The sequence below is a fragment of the Haematobia irritans genome, chromosome 1 (genome assembly GCF_050003625.1).
Source record: "Haematobia irritans isolate KBUSLIRL chromosome 1, ASM5000362v1, whole genome shotgun sequence".
In the NCBI taxonomy this organism is placed as follows: Eukaryota; Metazoa; Arthropoda; class Insecta; order Diptera; family Muscidae; genus Haematobia; species Haematobia irritans.
The window spans coordinates 86,136,538-86,160,854 of NC_134397.1; the positions used below are offsets into that span (position 1 = coordinate 86,136,538).

Sequence of the window (24,317 nt, forward strand, 5' to 3'; positions counted from 1 at the left end):
CCCGTTTTCTTCTTGACTAACACAATTGGAGAAACGAATTCAGAAATACTCGAATTCAGAAATAAATACTCGTTTAATATTTCCTGCAAACTATTTTTTTCCGCATACGAAAGCCTTCTGGGCGGACAATTAAATGGTTTGGTTTCGTTCAAATTGAGAATCATTTCACATCTCGTTCGGTACAGCTGGTCTCCGAGGAGAAACATAACAATCAGGGAATAACCGCATGGAAGACTCTTTTGTTTTAAAATCTATTTTCTCTCCGATAATAAAATCATTCTCAATGTTAATATCGTAATCTATCATTAGAACCTGGCTCTCGAAATCTTTAAAATATTTCTCCATACTATTCTCATTTTCAAACATATATTTTCCACGTATAGATACATTACTAAAAATATCACTAGAATTAAAGTTTTTAGTTGATGGAATTATTTCTAGATTATCGCGATATGCATTGTCTACGTTTTGTATACTAGAATTAGTTAAAACTAGTTTAGCATCGCTGGCCTTTAAAAAATCTTTACCAAGAACAACAGGAAACCCCATATAAATATTTAAGACAATGTGCAGCTCAATATTTATATATTTTTCGTTTATTAAAATGTAACCAAAAATCTTTCCAAGAATATTAAGTTTGCTGTGATTTACACCAATATAAAAATTATCAAATATTTCACATCTAACCGCACTTGAAGGAACGTATGCATCTTTAATTAGACTTATAGGGCTTCCTTAGTCTAAGAGGCATTCTACGAAGCATTAGATTTTAAAGTAATACATAAAAATCTTACATAATCATTAGTTTGGGATTTATTCAAATCACTCTTCTTGTATTGACTGCAATCTTTGGTCATATGTCCAAATTATCCACAAACATAACAGGATCCAGCCTCACGTCGTGGTTTATGGCACTAAGGTGCTTTTTACTACTACTTTTTTTTGGCGTACTGGCTTTATTAGTACCGGTAGTATTTTCAGCCTGAGAACTCGAAAAGCTCTGTCTTAGGTTAGGTTAGGTGGCAGCCCTATGTATCAGGCTCACTTAGACTATTCAGTCCATTGTGATACCACATTGGTGAACTTCTCTCTTATCACTGAGTGCTGCCCGATTCCATGTTAAGCTCAATGAAAAGGGACCTCCTTTTCATAGCCGAGTCCGAACGGCGTTCCACATTGCAGTGAAACCACTTACAGAAGCTTTGAAACCCTCAGAAATGTCACCAGCATTACTGAGGTGGGATAATCCACCGCTGAAAAACTTTTTGGTGTTCGGTCGAAGCAGGAATCGAACCCACGACCTTGTATATGCAAGGCGGGCATGCCAACCATTCTACAGCGACTAAAGTAACTGGTTTGGGATCAACCACATTTTGTGGGGGTTTCGTTGGTTCATTAATATCGTCAATCAGTTCATCTTTGGCTTTCGTGTCGTACGGTAGTAAACCATCGTAACAAGCAAGTGAACTTTTACGTATACAGAGTAAAGAGTAAGCAACAAATTGCCTTGTTGTTTACACCTATTTGTTATCGCAGTATTAATAATTTCGGTTCGTGAGAGAATTAATACGTTGCCCATGGCCCGCGGGCCTCCCCAGTCCCTAGTGTTTGGCGGTAATTTAGCATCCGATACGTCCTACACCATCTCGTGCGAATAGATGTGATTGTGTTGTGGTTCCAAATCTCTTTTTTTGGAAATAATTCTGCAACTTTTGAACGGATAAAGATATCAACATAATTTCTGTGTGTGAGAGCTGAGGTCTTTTCCTCTACATTTGCAAACTCGTGGGTCCCCAGATGATCCACGGGCTGACCTGTAGGCGTTGAAAGTTGGTCACCTCGGGGGTATGTAATTTTGTTTTAGCTGCTAACTCCGCAATTTTGAACCGATTACGATATTTTCTTTGTTGGGTAGAACTTGTAAAGCTCTACAAAAAATTTCGCAGGCGTGTGCAATTCTCTTTTACCGTTCGCAAGATATGGGCCCCACAATTTATTTTTTTTGCAAAATTTTGACAATGTGGGGTCAGTATTTTGAACCTAGAAGTTTCGTTTTTAAGTAGATTCGTAATTCTTAACTGCATTCCCTAAAAAATTCTACGAATTCTAGAAGAAAAAATGTGTACACATGAGCTTTAGATTAAAAGTTGTAAAGTCCTTAGTGGAATTAGAATTTCAAAAAATATCGAATTTTGAGAATTCTTTTGGGAAAAGGCACATACATTCTTTCCGTCGTAACATTTTTTTGTAAGATTTCTCCCAATCTTTTTTTACTTGTTTCTTATAGAACACCAAATAAGGATACGTTTTTTATCGGCCACTTTGGTCAAGAATTAGATCTTCTCCTCCCAAAATCGGCAATTTTTCAAAAAGAAAAAATTTTGTTTTCAAAAATTCTCTATTGGTAAAGCACCGATTGCTAAACCGATCTGTTTTCCAAAAAGCCCTATGTGTCCATTACCTGTAAAAGGTTTCAACATCCTACCGGTAAACAGCTGAGAAATATGCAAATTGCGTTTTTAACTCTTTACTCCAATTCACTTGAAATTTTGCACAAGTAGCATAATTAACATTCTAGCTATGCATGCCGAATTTTGTTGAAATCGGTTCAGATTTAGATATAGCCCCCATATATATCTTACGCCCGATATGCACTTATATGACTCCAGAAGCCACATTTTTTCTCTGATTTGCTTCAAATTTTGCACAAGGAGTATATTTCATAGTATCGTCAAGTGTGCCGAGTTTGATTTAAATCGGTTCAGATTTAGGTATAGCACCCCATATAAACGTACAATTGCAGAAATGCATTATTTAACCCGAGTCAGTGACGTTTAGTGCAAGTTTTTGACACATTTGGCTAAGCACGGGTTTAAATATGATACATCGTTGGAAAGGTATTTGAGAGAGATTTATTTCTATGTATTTGAAAAGAACAAAAAATATGAAAATTTGAAGTTTTTGGGACACGGAACAATTTTTTTCAAAACTTCCGATATTTTGGGAATTAAAAATATGAATTGAAACCTTAATAACTTTTGAACTAATTGTGATATCATTATGATTTTTATTGATTTTTGCAGGAAAATTTGTTTTCAGAAATATTGCTGAATATACCATTCCCATAATTGGTGTCAAAAATCCCCAAAGTGGGGACATATGTTGAAAAACCGTTATTGTTTTGTAATTTGCATATTTCTCAACTGTTTGCTGATAGGATGCTACAACCTTTTATAGTTCGTTAGTGGACACATAGGGCTTTTTGGAAAACAGATCGGCTAAGCAATCGGTGCTTTGCCAAATGAGAATTTTTGAAAACAATTTTTTTTCTTTTTGAATAATTGCCGATTTTGGGAGGAGAAGAACTCATATAATACTTGACCAAAATGACCGATAAAAGTTTAAAACGTGTTGTTGCAGAACGACTAACCATTTTGTTCTGAAAATATATTTTGTCTTTATGTTTGAATAATTATATTTGAATAATTGTGTCGCCTATTGTTATTGATCATATTTTTTGACGTTTGGTTATCCGTAGTTTTGTTTCTCCTGTGATCCTCGTGTTTGTTATCGAATCATTCTCATTTGGAATCACAAGAGGAAGGAGATGCAAAACTGCGGTGAGTATTTTGTATTAGTTTTATGTGTATTTTATTTTACCGTTATTTTACATTTTATAGAAATAAACACCACTCCAATTGTTTGTAATCACATTCATACCTAAAATTTGTTTGTGTTTTCAAACTGTTAAATTGGCAAAACCTCCGTACTCAATTGCGGCGTGCAACGTTTTTATTTCGCTGTTGAAGATTTGTCAGTGGAAATTGTTAAATGAAATCTTCAACTAGCAATCCGTCGATTCGAGGACTTTGTTGCTGTGTAAGCCCTGTGTGTAAAGGGATAATTTGCCGATTTGTGTAATATTTTTTTATTTGAAAAATTATTTGAGTTAAATTGGAAGATGGCACCACCTGTTCGCCGGAGCCCACCCACGGCCAGTGCAATCAGTAAATCTCCGCCTGAGGAACAAGGACAATATGAACATAATAGCAATTACACCACAACAAGTAATGCCGCCAGCATAACAACCAGCAGTGCTGCTTTAACCAGCACAGAAACGCCAAAGGCAAAGGGTAGTTCCAATAAAAATCAATAACAAAAACATCCATCACAGGAAGCCATCCTCCTGATGGACATACAAAAACAGATGTCGGTAATGCAGCGTCAACTTCAGGATACACACAGCAAACTAGCAGATAGCGACCGTAAATGCCAGCATTTGGAAAGTGTACCCCAAAAAAAAATGACCAAGGTAAGTGACCATAACCTCACATCCATTACGGGGACGCAGGATAGTGCCGCCATTGACAATGTACCACCACCAATATATGAATCCCATTACCTACCACCATTGTCAACAAGCATATCGACAAGTGCAACGGCCACCACATTATCAATCCAACGGCGGCGGGTTCTCTGTACCGGATTGACCCGATGGGTCCAACTCATCGGCCAGCGGCTGTCACATCAGTGTACATGTTGTTTCGTCCGTCTGTTTGTGTTGGAGGAGGTGCATTCCGGGGGAACCTTCTCCGTTTGCTGTTGGTCCGAGCCGGGATAGAGCAAAAGCTCGGACCATGGTACTGTTCGGTCTGCCGAAACCAAATTCACCATCGTTCGGTTTCGGTGAGGTGTAACCGGTGCTTGGAATGGGTGCACTTCCGGAATTGTTCCCGCCTAACATCGCTACGGGAGTATAGTCATACTGACTACGTGGCAGGATGCTGTGTCAGTGATAGCAGACTATGCGACCCCCCCCCCCCCCCCCCCCCCCCGACATCTCCCGCACAACAATATTCTCCGCCGCAGCAGCTAACACCGAATATTGTTGTACCAGTTCCGAAAAGTGCATCATTTTTGCAATTTAATTGCAACGGGCTTCGAGGTAAGATTAGCGAAATAGTAGATTTTATGAATCGGAAGAGGATCAGGGTCGCGGCGATCCAAGAGACAATGCTAAATGAGACCTGAAGCTTGCAGGATTGTGATGGGTACAATGTGCTGCGTAAGGATCGTACTAGGAATGAAGGTGGTGGCCTGGCTTTCATATTACACCGTCCCGTGCATTATAGGCCTATCCGGCTTGTGTCAGACACAAGTGACCCCTACATGGAATGTATGGGGGTAGCAGTCAAGTCTGGGGCTGCCGAGATAGAGCTATACAATGTGTATATATCGCCGGTTGGTAGCTGTGCTCCAGGTTATTGCCCAAACATTCAGTGGCTATTGTGCGGGCATAACCGATTGGTTCTAGAAGACTTTAATGCCCACCATGAACTTTGGCATTCACTCCTAGGTAATGACCAGAGAGGCATTGCTTTGGCAGAGCAGATAGATGACTCCACATTTTGCACGGTGAACGAAGAGGCCCCCACGAGAATTATGGGTGATTGCAGCAGTTCGCCAGATTTATCCTTATCATCGTCTGGTCTGATAAATGACGTTTCCTGGCAACCCGTCATATCATTGGGTTCTGACCACCTCCCCATAATTCTCACCATTAACCGACCCTCCGATTTCATAACCTCTGAACGCCGGACGTTTATCAATCAAAAGAAAGCCAACTGGGTAGGCTTCAGAGAATACACCGATCGCCGCTTCAGTGAGCTCCCGTTCCCCTCTCAATTTCACGTTGCCCAGAGGGCGTTCTGGGACATCATCAATGCAGCAGCCGCTCGCTTCATACCCGCTGATAGAATTGCCCAAGTGAGGCCTAACTTCCCAGCTGAAGCGGGGGGACTCGCAGACGAGTGTGATGAACGCCGTCGTGCTAACCCTAGAATCAGGGAACTGAATCTAGAGATTAGTAAGATAGTCGACGAGCACAAGCGGAACACATGGTTAGAGCACCTGAAGCAATGTAACATAGGCACAGGAACAGGTAAATTGTGGTCAACAGTGAGAGCCCTCTCGAACCCTACTACAAGGGATGATGGGATTTCAGTCACCTTTGGCGACGTGACTGTGACAGGCCCGAAGAGATGCGCCAAATATTTCAACCGACAGTTTGTCGAGCATCCTGAGAGTGATAGAGCGAAAAGGAGAGACACTCGTTGCATACGTGGTCTCCAAGCCGATGACACACTACAATTTACCGCAGCCGAAGTTACCAATGTCATCAACAGCGCGAAACCATCCAAGGCGCTGGGCCCCGACAGAATTTCAATGCTAATGCTGAAGCACATGGGAATACTGGGAGTTTAGTACCTGACCAGCCTCCTCAATTTGTCCTTGGAATCACTCATTATACTCGATGTCTGGAAGATGGGAAGGGTGATTACACTACTGAAGCCAGGCAAAGATTCGAGTAAAGGTGAATCGTACAGACCGATTCACCTTTACTACTCCTCCCCAGCCTTGTGGAGCATTTTCCAGCTGCCCGCCATCAACATGGATTCCTTACATGCCATTTCGACACATATCAATAGGGGACTTAATCAGCCCAAGCCGTGTCATAGGACGGTCCTCGTGGCGCTTGACCTATCGAAAGCATTCAATACGGTCAACCATGCCACATTATTCGAGGACATCGAGAATACGTTCCTACCGGCAGGAACGAAGCGTTGGGTTCTGAATTATGTGTGTGGACGCCAGTGGACGTCGTACGTGGAATTCAGGGACAAAAAGAAAAAACCCCGTAGAGTTAAACAGGGAGTTCCCCAGGTACTATTTGACCTCTACCTGTCCTCGATTCCATTGTACAATCATGGCATCCGGGCCCATTGTTGATGACATATCGATTGTTTAAACGTCTACATTGCTGATCTTACCAGTTATTTCACTGCTAGAAATCTGCCACCAAATCCTCAGCCACACTGTTTACTACATGGACGGCGGAATTGCGTAGGCAGTTGAATGTCAGAGTCGATGGCGAAATAATTCTGATAGTAAACTACCCCAAGATACTCGGGGTAATATTCGACAGCATTTTCAGGTCATCTGCCCATGGTGCGGACAAAGAAACCTTGTTAACTACTTACAAGGCAATTGGCCGGTCAGTGGCAAACTATGAAGCTCCAGTGTGGACACCGCAGACCAGTGACACGCAGTGAATTAACATACAGACCTGCCAGAACGCTGCCCTTAGAACTGCGACTGCGTGTCTCCGCAGCACATCCCTGTATCACGTTTATGTGGTATGCGCAACGTCAGCACAAGCAGCACCAACATATGCAATGTCGCCCATAAGTATATCGACTGCCGCCATGTCATTTTTCCAGTCAGCGCCAACAATTTGCAGCAGCGCCGCCGACGCAACAATCGCCCATTGCTTCAAAATTTTTATCGCCATCTTGTGTAAATTTACAAAACAACACAGGTCAAATGCCCAACTTGCCAAATTCTGTAATGGGTCTGAATTTAAATGGATCTAACCTGATGCCAAATTTTAGTGGACAGTCTGAAGATTGGCCGCAATTTTCTACATTATTTACACAAACCACTGCCGCATATGGCTGTACAAATTTGGAAAATAACCTACGTTTGTGTAACTGTTTGAAAGGTGAGGTAGTCAAATCTTTCCGATTCATCCAGACAATGTAAGTGCTGTTATTGAATAATTGAAATTCCGATTTGGACGCCCATAGCAACTCATCCAAAACCTGTTAAGACAAGTAAGGGAGTTGTCACATATGTATATCGGAAAACAACCTAGTGAAGTTAGTGCCGAATTCAACCAAGTTAAAAATTTAGCTGTCTTCTTGCAATCGGTGAACGGACAACATATTAGTAACCCTACATTACTAGAGGAGCTAATTGCGAAGCTCCCCATGAGCAAAAAACTAGAGTGTGCCAAATTGGCCATGAATATTCAACCCTATCCAACAATTGTGAATTTTAGTGATTGGTTGTGTGAAGTGGCAAATTTAGTTTGTATCAACCATAACAAAGGGAATAAAAAATTGAGATCGGTTTTTGATGCCGCCGCCAAAGTAAACGGAATATCTTTAAATGGTAATTTATTAAAAGGGCCTCAGTGTATCTCATCATTGCCTGCCATATTATTTAATTTCCGTAGTACAAAAATAGCAGTCAGCGTAGATATTCGAGGTATGTTTCATCAAATTATAATCCGACCTGATGATGGAATATCACAACGACTTTTATGGAGATTTGGCAAAACTGATTCCGAGCCAAAGGAATTTGAAATGCTTGTTGAGATTTTCCGAGCCGCCTACTCACCCTTTTCATCAATTCATGTAATGAAAACAAATGCCAAAGAACATAATGAACTTTAGTTTAGGGACGACTTTGTGGACAGTTTTGATTCAAATGAAGAAGTCATTTCTATTTCAAAACAAGTTCAAGAAATTCAACGCAATGGAGGCTTTGAACTTATAGGATTTACATCGAATTCTAATGAGGTCATCCTGTCACTAGATGATGCTTCAACATCGAAAAGTATACCTGACAATGATAATACAGAAAAGATATTGGGCCTTTATTGGGATTTAAAATCAGTTATGTTTAGGTTTAACTTGAAATTTAACAGGGTTGATCGATCTGTAATTTCTGGAGAGTGAGAGAAAGCCAACAAAACGTATTAAGTGTAATTATGTCAACATTCGACCCTCTTGGATTTTTAAGCCATTTCATAGTCGGCGGTAAATTAGTATTACGTGATGTTCGATGGGATGATCCAATTCCGGATGACATCAACGCAGCATGGGAGCGATGGCGCTCACAATTAAAAAATGTTTCGAATTATCGTTTGCCACGATTTTACTGCCCATATGGTATGATTGAAAAACTACAACTTCATGTATTTGTTGATGCCAGTGAAGAATCTTTTGCCGCGGTTGCATATTGGAGATTTTAAGTTGCAGGTGACACAATTTGTGTAAGTTTTATCTGTTCTAAGACAAAATGCTCGCCTTTGAAGAAAGTTTATATTCCTCACCTGGAATTACAAGCCGCTGTACTTGGGGTCAGAGTAAAGCAAGATGTACAAAGGGATCATAATTTTCTCCCTGAAAAAATTATTTTATGGAACGATTCAAAAACTGTTTTAAAGTGGATTTCAAGTAAACACCGATATTATAAGCCATATGTAGCCCATAGAATAGTCGAAATTTTGGATTCGACTGAAGAAAATAATTGGAGATGGATTCCAACTAAAGATAATGTAGCCGATGACGCCACTCGCAGCTATAATAATGGTGATTTTTCAGCCACTTCTAGATGGGTAAATGGTCCTGCCTTTTTAAAACAAGCAGAAAGCACTTGGTCAATTTTTACCGGTGAAGAACAATTACATGAGGAAAAAGACGATGAAGAATTACGCCCTAAAGTTTTATTGGTGGTTAACAAAAAGAATTTGATTAAATTTAAACGTTTTTCATCCGTTTAAAAAGATCCATAGCCCAATTGTATCGCTTTATAGGATTTTGCCGCGAAAATTACAGAGATTTGGATCGATATGGAATAACATCAAAATATTTAGAAAATGTTGAGAAGAACTTATGCCAACAGGTCCAAAAAGAATGAGTTATATCGAAAAGGGACGGCCAGTCCCGAAAAATAGTAATTTGGTCCAAGAAGAATGAGTTATATCGAAAAGGGACGGCCAGTCCCGAAAAATAGTAATTTGGCAAATTTTTTGCTTACATTGCCAAAGATGGTCTCCTACGTGTATATGGTCGTATAGATGCTGCCAGTTGTTTGCCCTATAGTTCGCAACGACCAATAATACTGCCTAAAGACCATCATTTTACAAAATTATTAGTTCTACATTATCATTACCAAATGAAACATCAAACCAGTGAAGCAGCTATTTGTGAAATACATCGTAAGTTTTGGATACCACAAATTAGGAGCCTGCTTCGAAAAATAATTTCAAATTGTATGATTTGTAGAATTAAAAATGCTAGTCCTATAGCTCCACTCATGGGACAACTTCCACTTGATCGCCTGGAACCCAATGTGGATCCCTTTAAATATACAGGCCTGGAATATTTTGGCCCTATAAATGTGACAAATGGTACACTGTTAGAAAAATATGTTTTTCATATGTTTCGATAGAAACAAAATGTGTTCGGGCACAATTTTTAAACACAATATATTTAAGTGCAAACATGCAATGTTCCTAAACTAACGCTAAATGTTTGGGACACATATGTTAATATGTTAGAATATATTATGTTTGGGGCATGAATGTTGTATAAAAGTAATATGTGTGAATGTAAACATATATAAATTTACAAATTTCGAGTAAACATATATATGTTGTGATATTTTATTCAGAGAGAGAGAAAGAGTATAGAGAAAGAAATAGAGATGGAAACCGGGAGGGTTGACGAAAGATATCAACATAACACAGCGAGAGAATGAAAAGAGAGCAATTTCTGTGAAACCGCTTGTATGTTGTTTCGGAAAACTGTTTTATGATAAGGCCAAAAATTTGATTTGCTTAAGTCTAAATATTATTTAATTTGAATATTAGATTGAGTATTCGGAGTAAAGAGAATAGACATTCGGAACGAAGAGAATAGACATTTGAAAAAAAAAAGCATGTGTTTTCGTCTTGAGAGTAGCATTTTATGTATGTGTGGACATGTGTTTTGTTTATCATTTTGGCATTATCGGCACAATATTTTTTCTTGGTTCGTTAAAAGAAATCGGAACGTATGCTAACCACTGCTCCACGTGGCCAACAAATGTATGTTTGTGTTAAATAATGTTATGTTTGCATGTAACTTATAACGATAATTGTCTATTGGTGACTATAACAGCTACGTAGCCCAGTGGTAGTGTGTTGCCTTACAAATTGCATGGTTCCCGGTTCGATTCTCCGTCCAGGCGAAAGGTAAAATTTAAAAAAATTATAAAATTGAATAATTTCTTCAACATTATTTGTATTACAGAAAAAGGTGTCAAGAACTAAAAATTTCGTGGAAGTGAAAATTATGTGAGGAAATGAGCACAATCTTCTTGGGCAGAAAATTCTTCCAAGTATATAATATTTTTGGGCTCAAAATGCTTCCAAACATATAATATGTTCACATAAAACAAACATAATAATGTTTCGGCAATATTTAATAATATATGTGCTTCCTGCAAAATATGTTTGGAACATATGTTAGAGAAGCGATTTTTTTTGAGGGTGTAGAAAAACAGAAAAAATATGGGTGGCACTATTTACCTGCCTCACCCTGAGAGCCATCCACTTAGAAATAGCGCACGACTTATCTACTGACTCATGTATAATTTCAATGAGAAATTTTATGAATCGAAGAGGTGTTCCAACAAGAATCCGTTTCGGTAACGGAAATAACTTTATTCGTGCTAATGGAGAATCTAAACGATTCAAGTTTTTGATACTAATCGAGTCCAGTGTAAGCTGTCATCTAAAGGTGTTGAGTGGATATTTAATTGCCCTGGAAATCCTTCCGAAGGTGGTATATGGGAAAGAATGGTACAGTGTGTTAAAAAAGTTTTGTATCATACAATGAAAGATGTGGCCCCAAAAGAACAACTATTACAGACTTTCCTGATTAAAGCTGAGAATATTGTCAACTCTAGGCCGTTGACACATTTGCCAATTAGTCTACACGAAGAAGAGCCACTTACTACTAGCCATTTTTTAATCGGTCGTGGTAATGTTGCACCAACTCCATCTGTAGATAAACCGGATGACAAACTTTTCTCCCTGACAAAGCAATGCCGAATTGCTAGAAGTCTACTTGACAGATTTCGGAAGAGGTGGGTCATTGAGTATTTGCCTACGTTGACAAGAAGAGTAAAATGAAAGGACTACTCCTATGAAAGTTGGTGATGTGGTTTTCATATGTAATCCTAATCTTTCACGAAGTCAATGGCGAAGAGGTTTGGTCACTTGCGTTGATGCTGGCACTGCTGGAAGCCTGCAGCGTGCCGTGTCGAAGTTAGCCGTTCTGGACTTGGATTTGGGTGAAGCTGATCGCTCCACGGGGGTGGGGGTGTTGCAGAACGACTAACCATTTCGTCCTGAAAATATATTTTGTCTTTACGCTTGAAATAAAATAAACACCACTCCAATTGTTTGTAATCACATTCATACCTAAAATTTATTTGTGTTTTCAAACAGTTAAATTGGCAAAACCTCCGGACTCAATTGCGGCCAGCAACACGTGTCTTTCTTTGGTGTTCTATCTGAAAGAAGTAAAAAAAGATTGGGATAAATCTAAAGAAAATTTTACGACAGAAAGAATGTATGTGCCTTTTTCCAAAAAATGGTAAAAATTCGATATTTTTTGAAAATCTAATTTGTGGACTTTACAACTTTAAATCTGAAGCGCATTGGTACAGTCCAATATCTTGCGAACAGTAAAAGATAATCGCACACGCACACGAACTTGTTTGTAGATCATCGAAATCGGTTCAAAATTGCAGAGTTGACAGCTAAAACAAAATTTCACAACCCGAGGTGACCAACTTTCAACGCCCACAGGTCAGCACGTGGACCCACTAGGGATCCACAAACCTTAGAAGAAAACACCTCAGCTTTCATACAAAGAAAAAATTATGTTGATATCTTTATCCGTTCAAAAGTTGCAGAATTATTTCCAAAAAAGCGATTTGAAATCACTGTGCGTTATTAGAATGAATAGAGAAATGCAACTTCTGTCTTAAGAGAAACAAATATACGGGCAGTGAATTCAACATGGAACCAGGAACTAATAATTTAAGTAGGCACGCAAATAGAAATTATTATAGTCTGATCAAATAGTGGTTCCGGGTACAAACCGTGTGTAAACCAATTTATTTCAATTATATAATTAGTTGCAAATAAACAATAAATACATATATTAACGAAAAATTCATTGCATTTAATTTTTGGTGTAGTAAATTTTAAAATATTGGTTGTTCCAACAATCCAAAAGACTGCTGTGGCAGGTTGTCCTAACTAACAACAAATTTCAAATGGTTGCAGTAACAAATAATGTAGGTTAAATTTTGATAGTAGATGAAACCAAATAATTTGGTTGGCACAACAAATTTGTTTTCTGTGTGTACAATGAGTTTTGCAAGAAGTCAAATTTGGGGAACGATTTTTATGGGGATATGGACCGGTATGGATGAATTCGGAGGGGACAGCTAGTGATAGATAAAAATATATAATAATAGGCAATCTTTTGAGATTATTAAAGACAACATAACTATGGGGATCGGCTTATATGTATATAACAACTATATCTAAATCTGAACCGTTTTTTTAAATCAATAGCGATTGATCGAAGTAAGAGCCTACACCAAATATGAGACCAATCAAAAGTAAGCTGCGAACTTTACATTGCACACAAACATGAATGAAGAGACAGGCGGATATGGCTAAATCCACACGTAATTTAATTCTAACTGCATGAAGTCGTTGTCTGATGAAGGCATACTCTATCATACGTTCAGTTCAAAAGAAAATCGTCTATACACAATATTTCTTTATGGATTGCCAAAAATTGATGTTAATGATATTATTACAGATTTGAAATTGTATAATATTACTCCCTTCTCTGTCAAAGAAGTGGAAACCCAGCATAGCTCGACGAAGAATGCTGTTTATCGTGTACAGTTTGTCAGAAAATCGTTTAACCCGAAATCACTTAAGAATGTTAAAAGTTTATGCAGTGTTATTATCACGTAAAAAAAGCCTAAAGAGAAAAAGAGCGAAAATCCAACGCAATGCTGGAATTGCCTTATGTATGGTCATGGTGGAGAGCACTGCCATCTTAAAGCAGCATGCATGATATGCGCTGGCGATCACCATACATCAACTTGCCCTTTGAATAAAAGAGAACGTAAGCCTGCAGCATTCACCTGTTTCAATTGTAAGAAAGAAGGAAAAGAAAGAACAGATCATTCGGCTAATGATTTAAACTGTCCGTTTAGAGCTCTCTACACCCAGAAAAAAGGGGCTCTAATGCCAACTGAACTTTATTTTAGTTCATGAAGATTAGTTGATTTTAGTTAAATTTTGCACAATATGAGTAAATGTTCCTTAGTTGAATAATTTTTTGCTATCTTTAATGACATGAACTAAAAATAAGAAAAAAAATTGTATACAAATATAGTACACAATTTTACTAAAAAATAAAATAGTTCATATTTTCCTAAAATGGCTGAAGTTTGCTTAAATTGAGTTCATAAGTCTCTCAAATGAGTCAATTTTACTAAAATTGTAGCTGTCATGAACTTCGTATAGCGCTAAAGACATTTTAACAATTTTTAAATCCAATTTTTTCTTTCAACATATGAAATTTTCTTAAACAAGAGAAAAAAATTAATTATTTTTAATAAATTTTCTTCAATTTGACAAAAAGTATTAACTTATTTGTAACATGTTGCAATTAGAAAACAATTTTAGTTAAAATTTTCTAAAATAAACCTACATTTTCTTCCACGCTGGGTTCACTTTTTTTTGGGTGTATTTACAAAACAGAGCTAGGGCAACATCAAATAATGCTCGCAGAAATGAGTATCGTAAATCTACAATAACAATGCACGCAGGGCCCACGCATGCCATTACCAACTCACAGGTAACCAATCAAAATAACTTAGAAAATAGGAGATCTTACTCAGCAGCATTAAGAGAGAACAATGATCCATTCACCATTGATGAGCTCTTTGAAATATTCACCTCAGCTCTGAATGACTTACAGCAATGTACAAACAAATTGCAACAAATCGAAGTTGTCATGTCAATGGTGAAATACGCCTATGGATTACGATAATTCAAACTCTTTTAAAATACTCCAACATAAAACAGTTAGAGTTCTTACTAGAAAAAGAAGAAATAAAAGTCGCGTCATTAAACGAAACCCATTTAAATGGTAATCACAAATTGTATATGCAAAATTTTTATGTATACAGGAACGACCGAATTGGTTCGAGAGGGAGCGGCGTTGCTCTCATCGTCCGTAGAGATATTAAACATAGGCTTTTAAATATCAAAAATACTTCATCAATTGAAAACATTTCAGTAGAAATTCTCGTCAACAACAAGCCAGTTATAATCACGTCCGCTTATTCTCCAAAGTACACACACGATTTCAGAAATGATATAATTTTGCTTAAGTCACATGAGAGGGATTTCTTAATTTTAGCCGATCTAAATGCTAAACATCCATCGTGGAATTGTTGTAGTACTAATACTGCTGGAACTGCTCTCTATAATTTACAGCAACAACATAATTTTTTGTCTACAATACAACAGAGCCTACATATTATCCTTTCCAACAAGATCGAAATCCCTCAGTACTAGACATAGTTCTCACTAACTCTACATTAGAAATGTCGTTAGATGTCCTTGGGTATGATGTTCCTTCTGACCATAGACCGTTAGTCTGCAAATTCCACCGAGTTACCTGCAATAATATTGACATTAGAAATTTCAACTATAAATCAGCTAACTGGCAGCGATTTGAAAATTATATTGAAAATCGGTTAACTAATCACATGATTAGGTATACCACAAAAAATTCTATAGATAGAGATATTGAAAAACTCGTCGAAATTATGCTACGTGCTCGAGACATTTCTATACCAATAATTAACCATGCCGATAGTAACGTACTTTCAAAAGCTACCGTTAAGCTTGTAAAAACAAGACGTTGTATGGATAGAAAAATGAGAAGAGCAAGAGACCCAAATGTTGCAAACTTCTACAAACAAAATATAAAGCTAATAACAACCATAATAAATAATAAAATATTCAAGGAAAGAAACGAGAAATGGAACAAGTTATTAGTAAGCCTAAGGCCTGGTAACAAATCTTTCTGGAGATTAAGCAGATCACTCAGGGGTAAAAATAATAAGAACATTCCGTATTTAGTCTATAATAATCAAAAAATACATGCCGATGTTGATAAAACCCAATTATTAGCAAATACCTTCTCAAAAGCAAATGAACTGACTAAGAATTATAAACACTCTGTGGATAAGATCGTGAACTGTAAAGTAAACCGATTTTTACATGAAGATATCCATTCTGAAGACGTAAGCTTAACCTCAGTTGAAGAGCTCACCACTTTAATAAAAAACTTAAAGACATCAAAGTCACCTGGATTGGATCAAATACCAAACATTCTAATTAAAAAGTTACCTATGAAAGCAATAAAAATGTTGACAAACCTGTATAACAGTTGTATCAAATTATGCTATTTTGCACGTCATTTAAAAAAAGCTAAAGTTATAGCTATACAAAAATCCAACAAGCCTAAGGGAGATCCATCCAGCTATAGACCAATTAGCCTTCTAAGCAACTTGGGGAAACTCTTCGAAAAGGTTGTATACAAAAGGCTAAACGATTTTGCAATGGAGCACGACGTTATTGCCCACGAACAATTCGGGTTCAAGAAGCAACACAGTTGTATCCAGCAGGTTAACAGAATAACAAATTTAATTATTAAAAATAAGCGCAAGAGGCATTCGACTGGACTAGTTCTGCTAGATATAGAAAAAGCGTTCGATACGGTCTGGCACAATGGACTTATCTATAAAATGTTGCAATCAAATTTTCCCAAATATCTTTGTAAATTAACATCAGAATTTCTCACCGAAAGAACATTCGTTGTTAACATAAAGGATTCATATTCTACACCCAAGCCTATCTCAGCAGGATTGCCACAAGGTTCTATCCTTTCCCCACTGTTATACTCTTTATATACATCAGATTTTCGCCCTCCATCTGGCATAAATACTGCTTATTATGCAGACGATACAGCGTTACTCACAACCAGCAAACTTACTTCTGCTCTACTTAAACAAATGGAGAAAGGCCTTAGGAGTGTTAATAAGTATTTTTGTAAATGGAAAGTCAAAATAAATCCGGAAAAGACTCAGGCAATAATTTTCCCGTTCAACAAATCACCTAAACGTCTTCCAAACCGCAACATAGTGCTTGGAACTGATGAAATCCCCATCAGCGTATGTGTCAAATACCTTGGAATACAACTTGACAATAAACTAAATTTCAGCAAACATATAGGTGATACTGCACTGAAGAGCTCCAATGTCCTCAAAACACTATGGCCAATATTAAATTACCGTTCACCTTTGGACATACGAAACAAAATCCTAATTTTCAAATCAGTGATAAGGCCGTCACTCACATTTGGCTGTCCCATATGGTACAAATCGGCAAAAACACATATAAGGAAGCTGCAAATAATTCAAAATAAATGCCTTAAAATTATCCACAATCTACGATGGAGATTTCCAACAAATCAACTTCACCACACATATGGATATGAAAAGATTGACGACTTCATACACAGACTTAGCGAAGCCTATTTTAACAAAAATATGCAATCAGCTTATCCATTGATAAGGGCTTGCAGCAATGGCTCATTATAAATATTAGCGTATAAAACAGTTATCACCAAATTGAAAACTATATGTATTAAGAGTTTACAATTTGTAAATTTCATTTATACATATTTGATTTTCTGGCAATGTTTGATTATTAACAAGATTCTATAGAAAGGGTTTTTACCTATTTTACCCTTTGAAATGTTCATTGAAAAGTAAACATCACAAAAACTAAAAACTGATCTCGTTTGTTGTAATATCTAGTGTAATGTCCCGAAAAATGTATATAGATGAAAAAGTAAAGTAAATAAAGATGAATTAATAAATTGAAAAAAAAATTCCGCCGGAGTAATTCCATCAGGTCCGGGGGATTTGAATGGTCCAAAGCTATTTAAAGTCCATTTTATTCTAGATTCCGACACAATTTCCTTGATAGGAAATGACCGCTGAGCCTCTGTTACACCGCCAGAAAATGGTTCAACCGTCTGATTTCCAGGGAAGTGTGTGTCCAAAAGTTCCTCCAAAATCTCCTCACTGGATGTTGTCCAATTTCCCTCCGATGTTTTAAGGAAACCTGGAGCGGTGTTAGTGGATGCTAGTACCTTCCCTAGTCTGGAAGCCTCGGATGTAATCTCAATACTGCTGCAGTAATCATCCAAAGAGTTTTGTTGAGACCTTCTCAGTTCTCGTTTATATGCTATCAGATTCATCTTTTAAGTGTCCCAATCCTCCGGAGCTCTTGTGGACTTTGCTTTGTTAAAGAGCTTCCTGCAGGATTTCCTCATATTACTTAACTCCGTAGTCCACCATGGCGGCCGATTTTTCCCCCTTGGCTTTCCTCTAGGGCAAGCAGCTTTCAGTGACATGTTGAAGGCCTTAGTAATCCGCTCCACTGCGTGTTCGATATCTTGCACAGTGCTCATATTTGTCTCTGGCATTTCCGGTATCACCAAATTGAACGATTCCCTATACCTATTCCAATCAGCTTTCCTAACATTTGGCGGAAATATGGTCTTTGAAGTACGAACAGCCAATCTGAAACTGATGTAGCGATGATCTGAGAAGCTATGTTCCCTCAAAACTTGCCACTCAGATATATTATCATTCATTTCCGGAGAGGTCAACGTGACGTCCAAAACCTGTTGCCTGTTTCTGGTGACGAAGGTTGGTGCATCTCCCTTATTGCAAACTACCAGGTTAGTACGCAAAATAAATTGGGCCTGACTCTTGGTCGCTGCCCAAATTTATAACTTCAGTCGTTACCCGTCCACTGGGCCCTGAAGTTAGCAACCCAGTGGATGACTTTGAATTTCGCTGCATGGTGGTACTTATTACGATGAAATACTCCGCTATTAGAAAACACGTCCGTTCAGTTCGACGGTTGAATAAGATATGAAAATGTTGGTTTAGCCGGAGTCGGAGTCGAGCAAAATTTTTACAACTCCCACTCCAGCAAAATCTTCAGAGTCCGACTCCATAGCCCTGGTATAAACCATTGAAAAAATGACTGGTTTCTCTTCATATTGGTAAATATGTTACTTCAATATAAGAAATTTGTTCGTTACTTCAATACCTTGCATTTAAGTAGCAACAACGATTTATTCGGACATTTCTAGCTCGAGAATGGTCCGCTGGTGGTAATGTTGGTCCGATTTTGGAAAACTAATGGTGCAAAATAAAATTTCTTTGTGGCAACATTGTTAATAATACATCCAATAATGCCAATTAGTTGTTGATAGCCATTTCCATTCAGTTTTTTTGGGTATCAATTTACCCATTTTTCAAATTTCAAAATATTTATTTTCTTTATTAATTAACTTAAAATGCATGAGAAACTAAATGAATACTATAAGAAATAAAAGCATGTATGAACAAAGTTTTTTGTTAAATTTTCAACATACTCTCTTTTCCAGGATCAATATGAAAGCAGTCAATACCAATGCAGTTTTGATACTATTGGCGATAGTTTTGCCCACAAATACAGTAAGTTATCAATATATTACTCAATAGGGTAAGTGATTACATAGCAACATACGAACAACTGTGTCACTTTTGCAACCAGTTGTAGAAACGGTTAAATAAATTCGTTTTCTGTTGTTAGACTTTTTTTGTCTGTATTACAACATAATTTTTGTGCCAAACTTATTTTAAAATTACGCACGCACGAAAAAAACATGTTTGGACAATCATTTAATGCTTATCTACACCCTCAAAAAAATCACTTCTCTAACATAAGTTCCAAACATATTTTGCAGGAAGCACATATATTATTGGATACTGCCGAAACATTAATATGTTTATTTTATGTGAACATATTATAAGATTGGAAGCAATTTGAGCCCAAAAATATCATATGCTTGGAAGAATTTTCCCCAAAGAAGATTGTGCTCATTCCCTCACATAATTTTTACTTCCACGAAATTTTTTAGTTCTTGGCACCTTTTTCTGTAATACAAATAATGTTGAAGAAATTATTAAATTTTATAAATTATTTAAATTTTACCTTTCGTCTGGACGGAGAATCGAACCGAGGACCATACAGTTTGTAAGCCAACACACTATCCACTGGGCTACGTAGCTGTTATGGTCATCAATAGACAATTATCGTTATAAGTTATATTTATATAGCAGTCTGCGGCGCCCACGAGCTGATGCAAACATAACATTATTTAACAGAAACATTCTTTTGTTTGGTTAGCATGTCCGCTTTGCATGCAAAGGGTCGTGGGTTTAATCCCCGCTCCGACCGAACACCAATTTTTTTTTAATATACACATTTATATTTATACTATATTAAATTTTTATAATGAAACTTCGAAATTAAAGATTTACAGTCAGAAACAGTTCTTGATATAAACGAAATGGACTGAGCTTTTTGATAAAATATTTTTTTATTGCAAAAATAACAATTTTGTAACAAAAAACTGTTTTTGGTATAAAAGTTTGAAATTTTGGAAGGAATTCAAAAACTCTAACAAAAGAAGAACGTGGAGTCGAGTATAAACATACATAAATAATTTTATAATATACACATACATTTATTTAGGCGTGAACAGTTTTTTACTAGCATTTAACGGTATTTTTCGCATACTTATTTTAGCTTTCGTACATATTCTCAGCGATGTGCGCGTAACCAGTTTTGTATTTTTGTTTTCACATCGATAGCAGTCAACTATTTTCGCAACAAAACAATTTGTTAAAAATTCAGAATATTTCTATTATTTCCTCTGTCAAGCATCTACAAACAATATTTAAACAACAAATGCCTCATATTCAATAGACAAATTTGTTGAACACCAGAATATTTTACATACAAATAAAGTTGTTAATATTTATTTGCATTTTTTTTGTGTGTACCAATATTGATTAAAACAAGAATCAATACCACCTTCATAACAATTGGCAATATAGTTGAGTTTCTTAAGCTTTTGAAAGTCTAATCCGAATTTTTGTATGAAAAGATATCGCCAATTAAACTTAATACCGTTCAAATTAAAAAAAAAAAAAAACTCCAAAAGCACTAAACGAAAATGCCAGAAAGCACCAAGTTGGTGCTTCTTTTGAAAAGGCACTAAAAAGCCAATTTGGTGCTTTTTGGAAATCAAAAAGCACTAAATTTGGTGCTAAAAACACCAAATTGGCGTCACTGTATGTACTGTTTGATTCTTCACCATAAAATTCGCCCCTTTGTTGTCGCAGTAAATGATTGTCGGTTCTCGAATATATTCGACAAACCCCATTTCACGAAGCAGGCTTCTTGTGAAAATAATTTCTTTTGCGCCTTGGCACAAGACCTCATACTCAGCCTCCATTGAGCTAAGTGCCACTACAGATTGCTTTTGGAATTCCCATGCTACCAAACCATTTGTTAAAAATGTAACAAAAACAGAATAAGACTTACGATCGTATGAGTCGCATCCCCAATCAGCATCTGTAAAATAGAAAAAATTCAATTTTTTTTTGTGTACGAAATCTTATATTTCATATTTCAACAAATATCTAAGTAAATATTTCGCTGCCTGGTAATGTTCCACATGTGGATGAGTATTGAATTGAGAAATACATCAAACTGCCAATTAAATTTTGATACTCCTTTAAATTTATTTCACACAATGGGTGTTCATACATACATTTGTTCAAAATTGTACCATTAGCCCATGGTGTTGATACTGGTTTCGCATTTTGCATCCCCCAATTTTGCAACAATTGTGTCGTATGTTCCTTTTGGTGTATGCGAATAGAGCCTCTCGCTCCATCTCTCTCTCTATTTGCATTTCTAAGTAAAACGAAATTGGCCCACGGTCATCAGCTTCAACGTGATTAGTAAGTTGTTCTATAATTTCGTTTATTTTCTCCTCTGTGGATTAGTTTCTCTGGAATTTCATGCTGAGAAGAATTTCTGTCACCTTCTTGTTCCATTCTCTGCCCGCCTGACACAAACCATATACAATATTAGAAAAAATTGCATTCCACAATTGTGAACGGACGTTGTGAAAATGAAACGGAAACGTTCACAAAAAAACCAAAACGGAATGTTCACGATTTTGTCCACTGGCGTTTTTCTTTGGCCATGAAAGGTATTAAAATAATCGTTAGACGTCGTTATGGCAGTTACACCGATTGTTAACGCATATGGTGCAGGCAACACCACGAGTCACGGTAGCGGAAATCTTTTTTTTAATTTTGTTTATAAATTCGTAACCATTACGTTTTCAGATCATGAACGCTGGTTGTTATTTTGACAACGTATGGTGTCATTTTTACGTTGTCAGATTGACCCTATCTGTTCTTAGTTTGACAACACATGTGTGTTGATTCACTTTCATGAACGAATCGTTCCGTTCAATTTCCCTACTTTGTCCTTGTTGTTGTGATCGATAAATATTGGTGGTTGTTCGACATGTAATTCGCCATTCAAGTATGTTACTACTATGTCTATGTGATGGACTCGTGTTGTAGATCCAATGCAAAAACGGTTCGTATTGTTGAGTGACGAACGCCCGGTGCGAAAGTTTCTATGAAGTTGATTACGGGAACACCCCTGTGCAACCAGCCAAGCTTTACATTTTTGCACTTTGCCGTCAGCTCCTCTCTTGATGGCAAAACCCCACCTCGATGAAATAACATTTCCAGATTTTGGCCTGTCAACTAAATCCCTTGTTTTGTTTTTGTTAATCGATTGATATGCGGTATCCATTGCTTTTTTTATATATCACCGTCGCTTCCGTCAATGACTGTTGATCTTCTATAATGGAATTGAGTAAATCATTTGATTGAGCATATACTTTTTCGGACGTCCTCTCGTTCCAGTTTTTATTTTCTTAGGTCTCCCCGTCCTCTGCTGTACTCAATTTCATTATTGTTTTCATTAACATCATTTTCTCTTTCGGCATCATTTTCCTTTGTTGACTCCTCCTCACTTGCCGTCTCGAAACTGTCTCACAATTGCTCATCCACAATTACGTCATTACTTTCCTTTTCACTCACATTGTAAAATAAATCTACTTGCAATTCGCTATTCATTTTTTCAAATGAACATCTCTTGCCTTGACTAGTTCTTGTTTTCCAGCAGTTTTGCCAACTCCCCCAGGCCAAAAAGCACCAAAAATGTGTTATAAATTCTAGCATACCACTTCTAACCTAAATGGAGAATGCTGTACTAAAAAAAAAAAAAAAAAAAAAAAAAAAAACTTCCGAAGATGTATTATAGAACGTTTGTGTATTGAATTTGTACTTTTATGAAGTTATGATCCGCTATTCAAGTATACACCTTAATCAGTTTTAATGCTTTCATCCAATTCAGTTTCATGTCTTTCAACTTTCACAATATTAATATATGGAAGAAGTCTATTGCCTATTTCAGTTGTGCTTGCTTTTGTGAATTTAATACAAACGTTTTTAATAACATCTTTATCAAGTTCCAAAATTCAGCACTCGTCGCTAGACTTTTCTACAGAATATCCTCAATAACAATATTAATTAAAAATAATCAATACCATCTTCATAACAATCAAATTCTATATTTGGCAATAAAGTTGAGTTTCTTAAGCTCCTGAAAGTCTAATCCTATTTTTTTTATAATTTAAACTTAATAGTGTTCAAAATGAAAAAAGCACTAAATGAAAATGCCAGAAAGCACCAAGTTGGTGCTTTTTTTGAAAAGGCACTAAAAAGGCAATTTGGTGCTTTTTAGAAATCAAAAATTGGCATCACTGGTTTTCCATGTCAAACAGCCCGTACCCTTTTGTCAAATTCTCATAACCGACAAACTTCATTTTCATTCCCTTTGGTTTCAATTTACCCCCGCTATTATTTTTCTATAATACTACAGCGTCGCAGCCGAACGTTTTGAAATACGCCGCCGATGGTTTTCTGCCATACCATCTTTCATATGAAGTTACCTCTCCTAAAACCTTTGTCGGACTTCAGTTTCGAATGTATGAATCTGTGTTGATGGCCTCTGCCCATAAACTTGATGGCAGTCCTGACACGTACAACATACACCGAGCCATCTCTACTAAATTTCTGTTGACTCTCTCAGCTATACCGTTCTGCTGAGGCGTGTGACTGACCGTTGTTTGGTGCATAGACCTTATAATACATAGATGATCCACCATTCTCTTTAAAAAAAATGTGTCAGTTCCAAAAATTAATTTTCTGACATTTCGTTTTGATTTTCGAGCATTTGCTTTTGTGTTATTCGTAAAGAACAATGCTGCTCAAAATTAAACTTCGTATTTTCGCGGTTTTGGTCACAATTTTTTGTTCAAATATGAACTTTTAATATATTAATTTATTTATAAATCCTATGTTGCATCATAAACGTTATAATTTAGGGTAAAATTGGCAAACTACAAAAAGGAAAACGAAAGAGATTGTAAGCGTGCTCTTATTTTTCTCGTTTATTCTTAATCTTCGGAACTGTCAAACATAGTTCGACACCCATGGCCCATCTATGTATTATATGGTCTATG

At 36.9% G+C, this 24,317-nt stretch overlaps 1 protein-coding gene across 2 annotated transcripts in view; it reads left to right on the forward strand.

The window, feature by feature from the left end:
* The window catches only part of LOC142221348 (aminopeptidase N), a 221,187-nt gene that overhangs the window by 73,471 nt on the left and 123,399 nt on the right, over window positions 1–24,317 (forward strand). For both annotated transcript variants that reach the window (XM_075291056.1, XM_075291058.1), the window contains exon 2: window positions 19,257–19,326. In XM_075291056.1, the coding sequence (XP_075147171.1) occupies window positions 19,264–19,326 (63 nt within the window). In that variant the 5' untranslated portion in view covers window positions 19,257–19,263. The remainder of the gene's footprint in view (window positions 1–19,256; window positions 19,327–24,317) is intronic.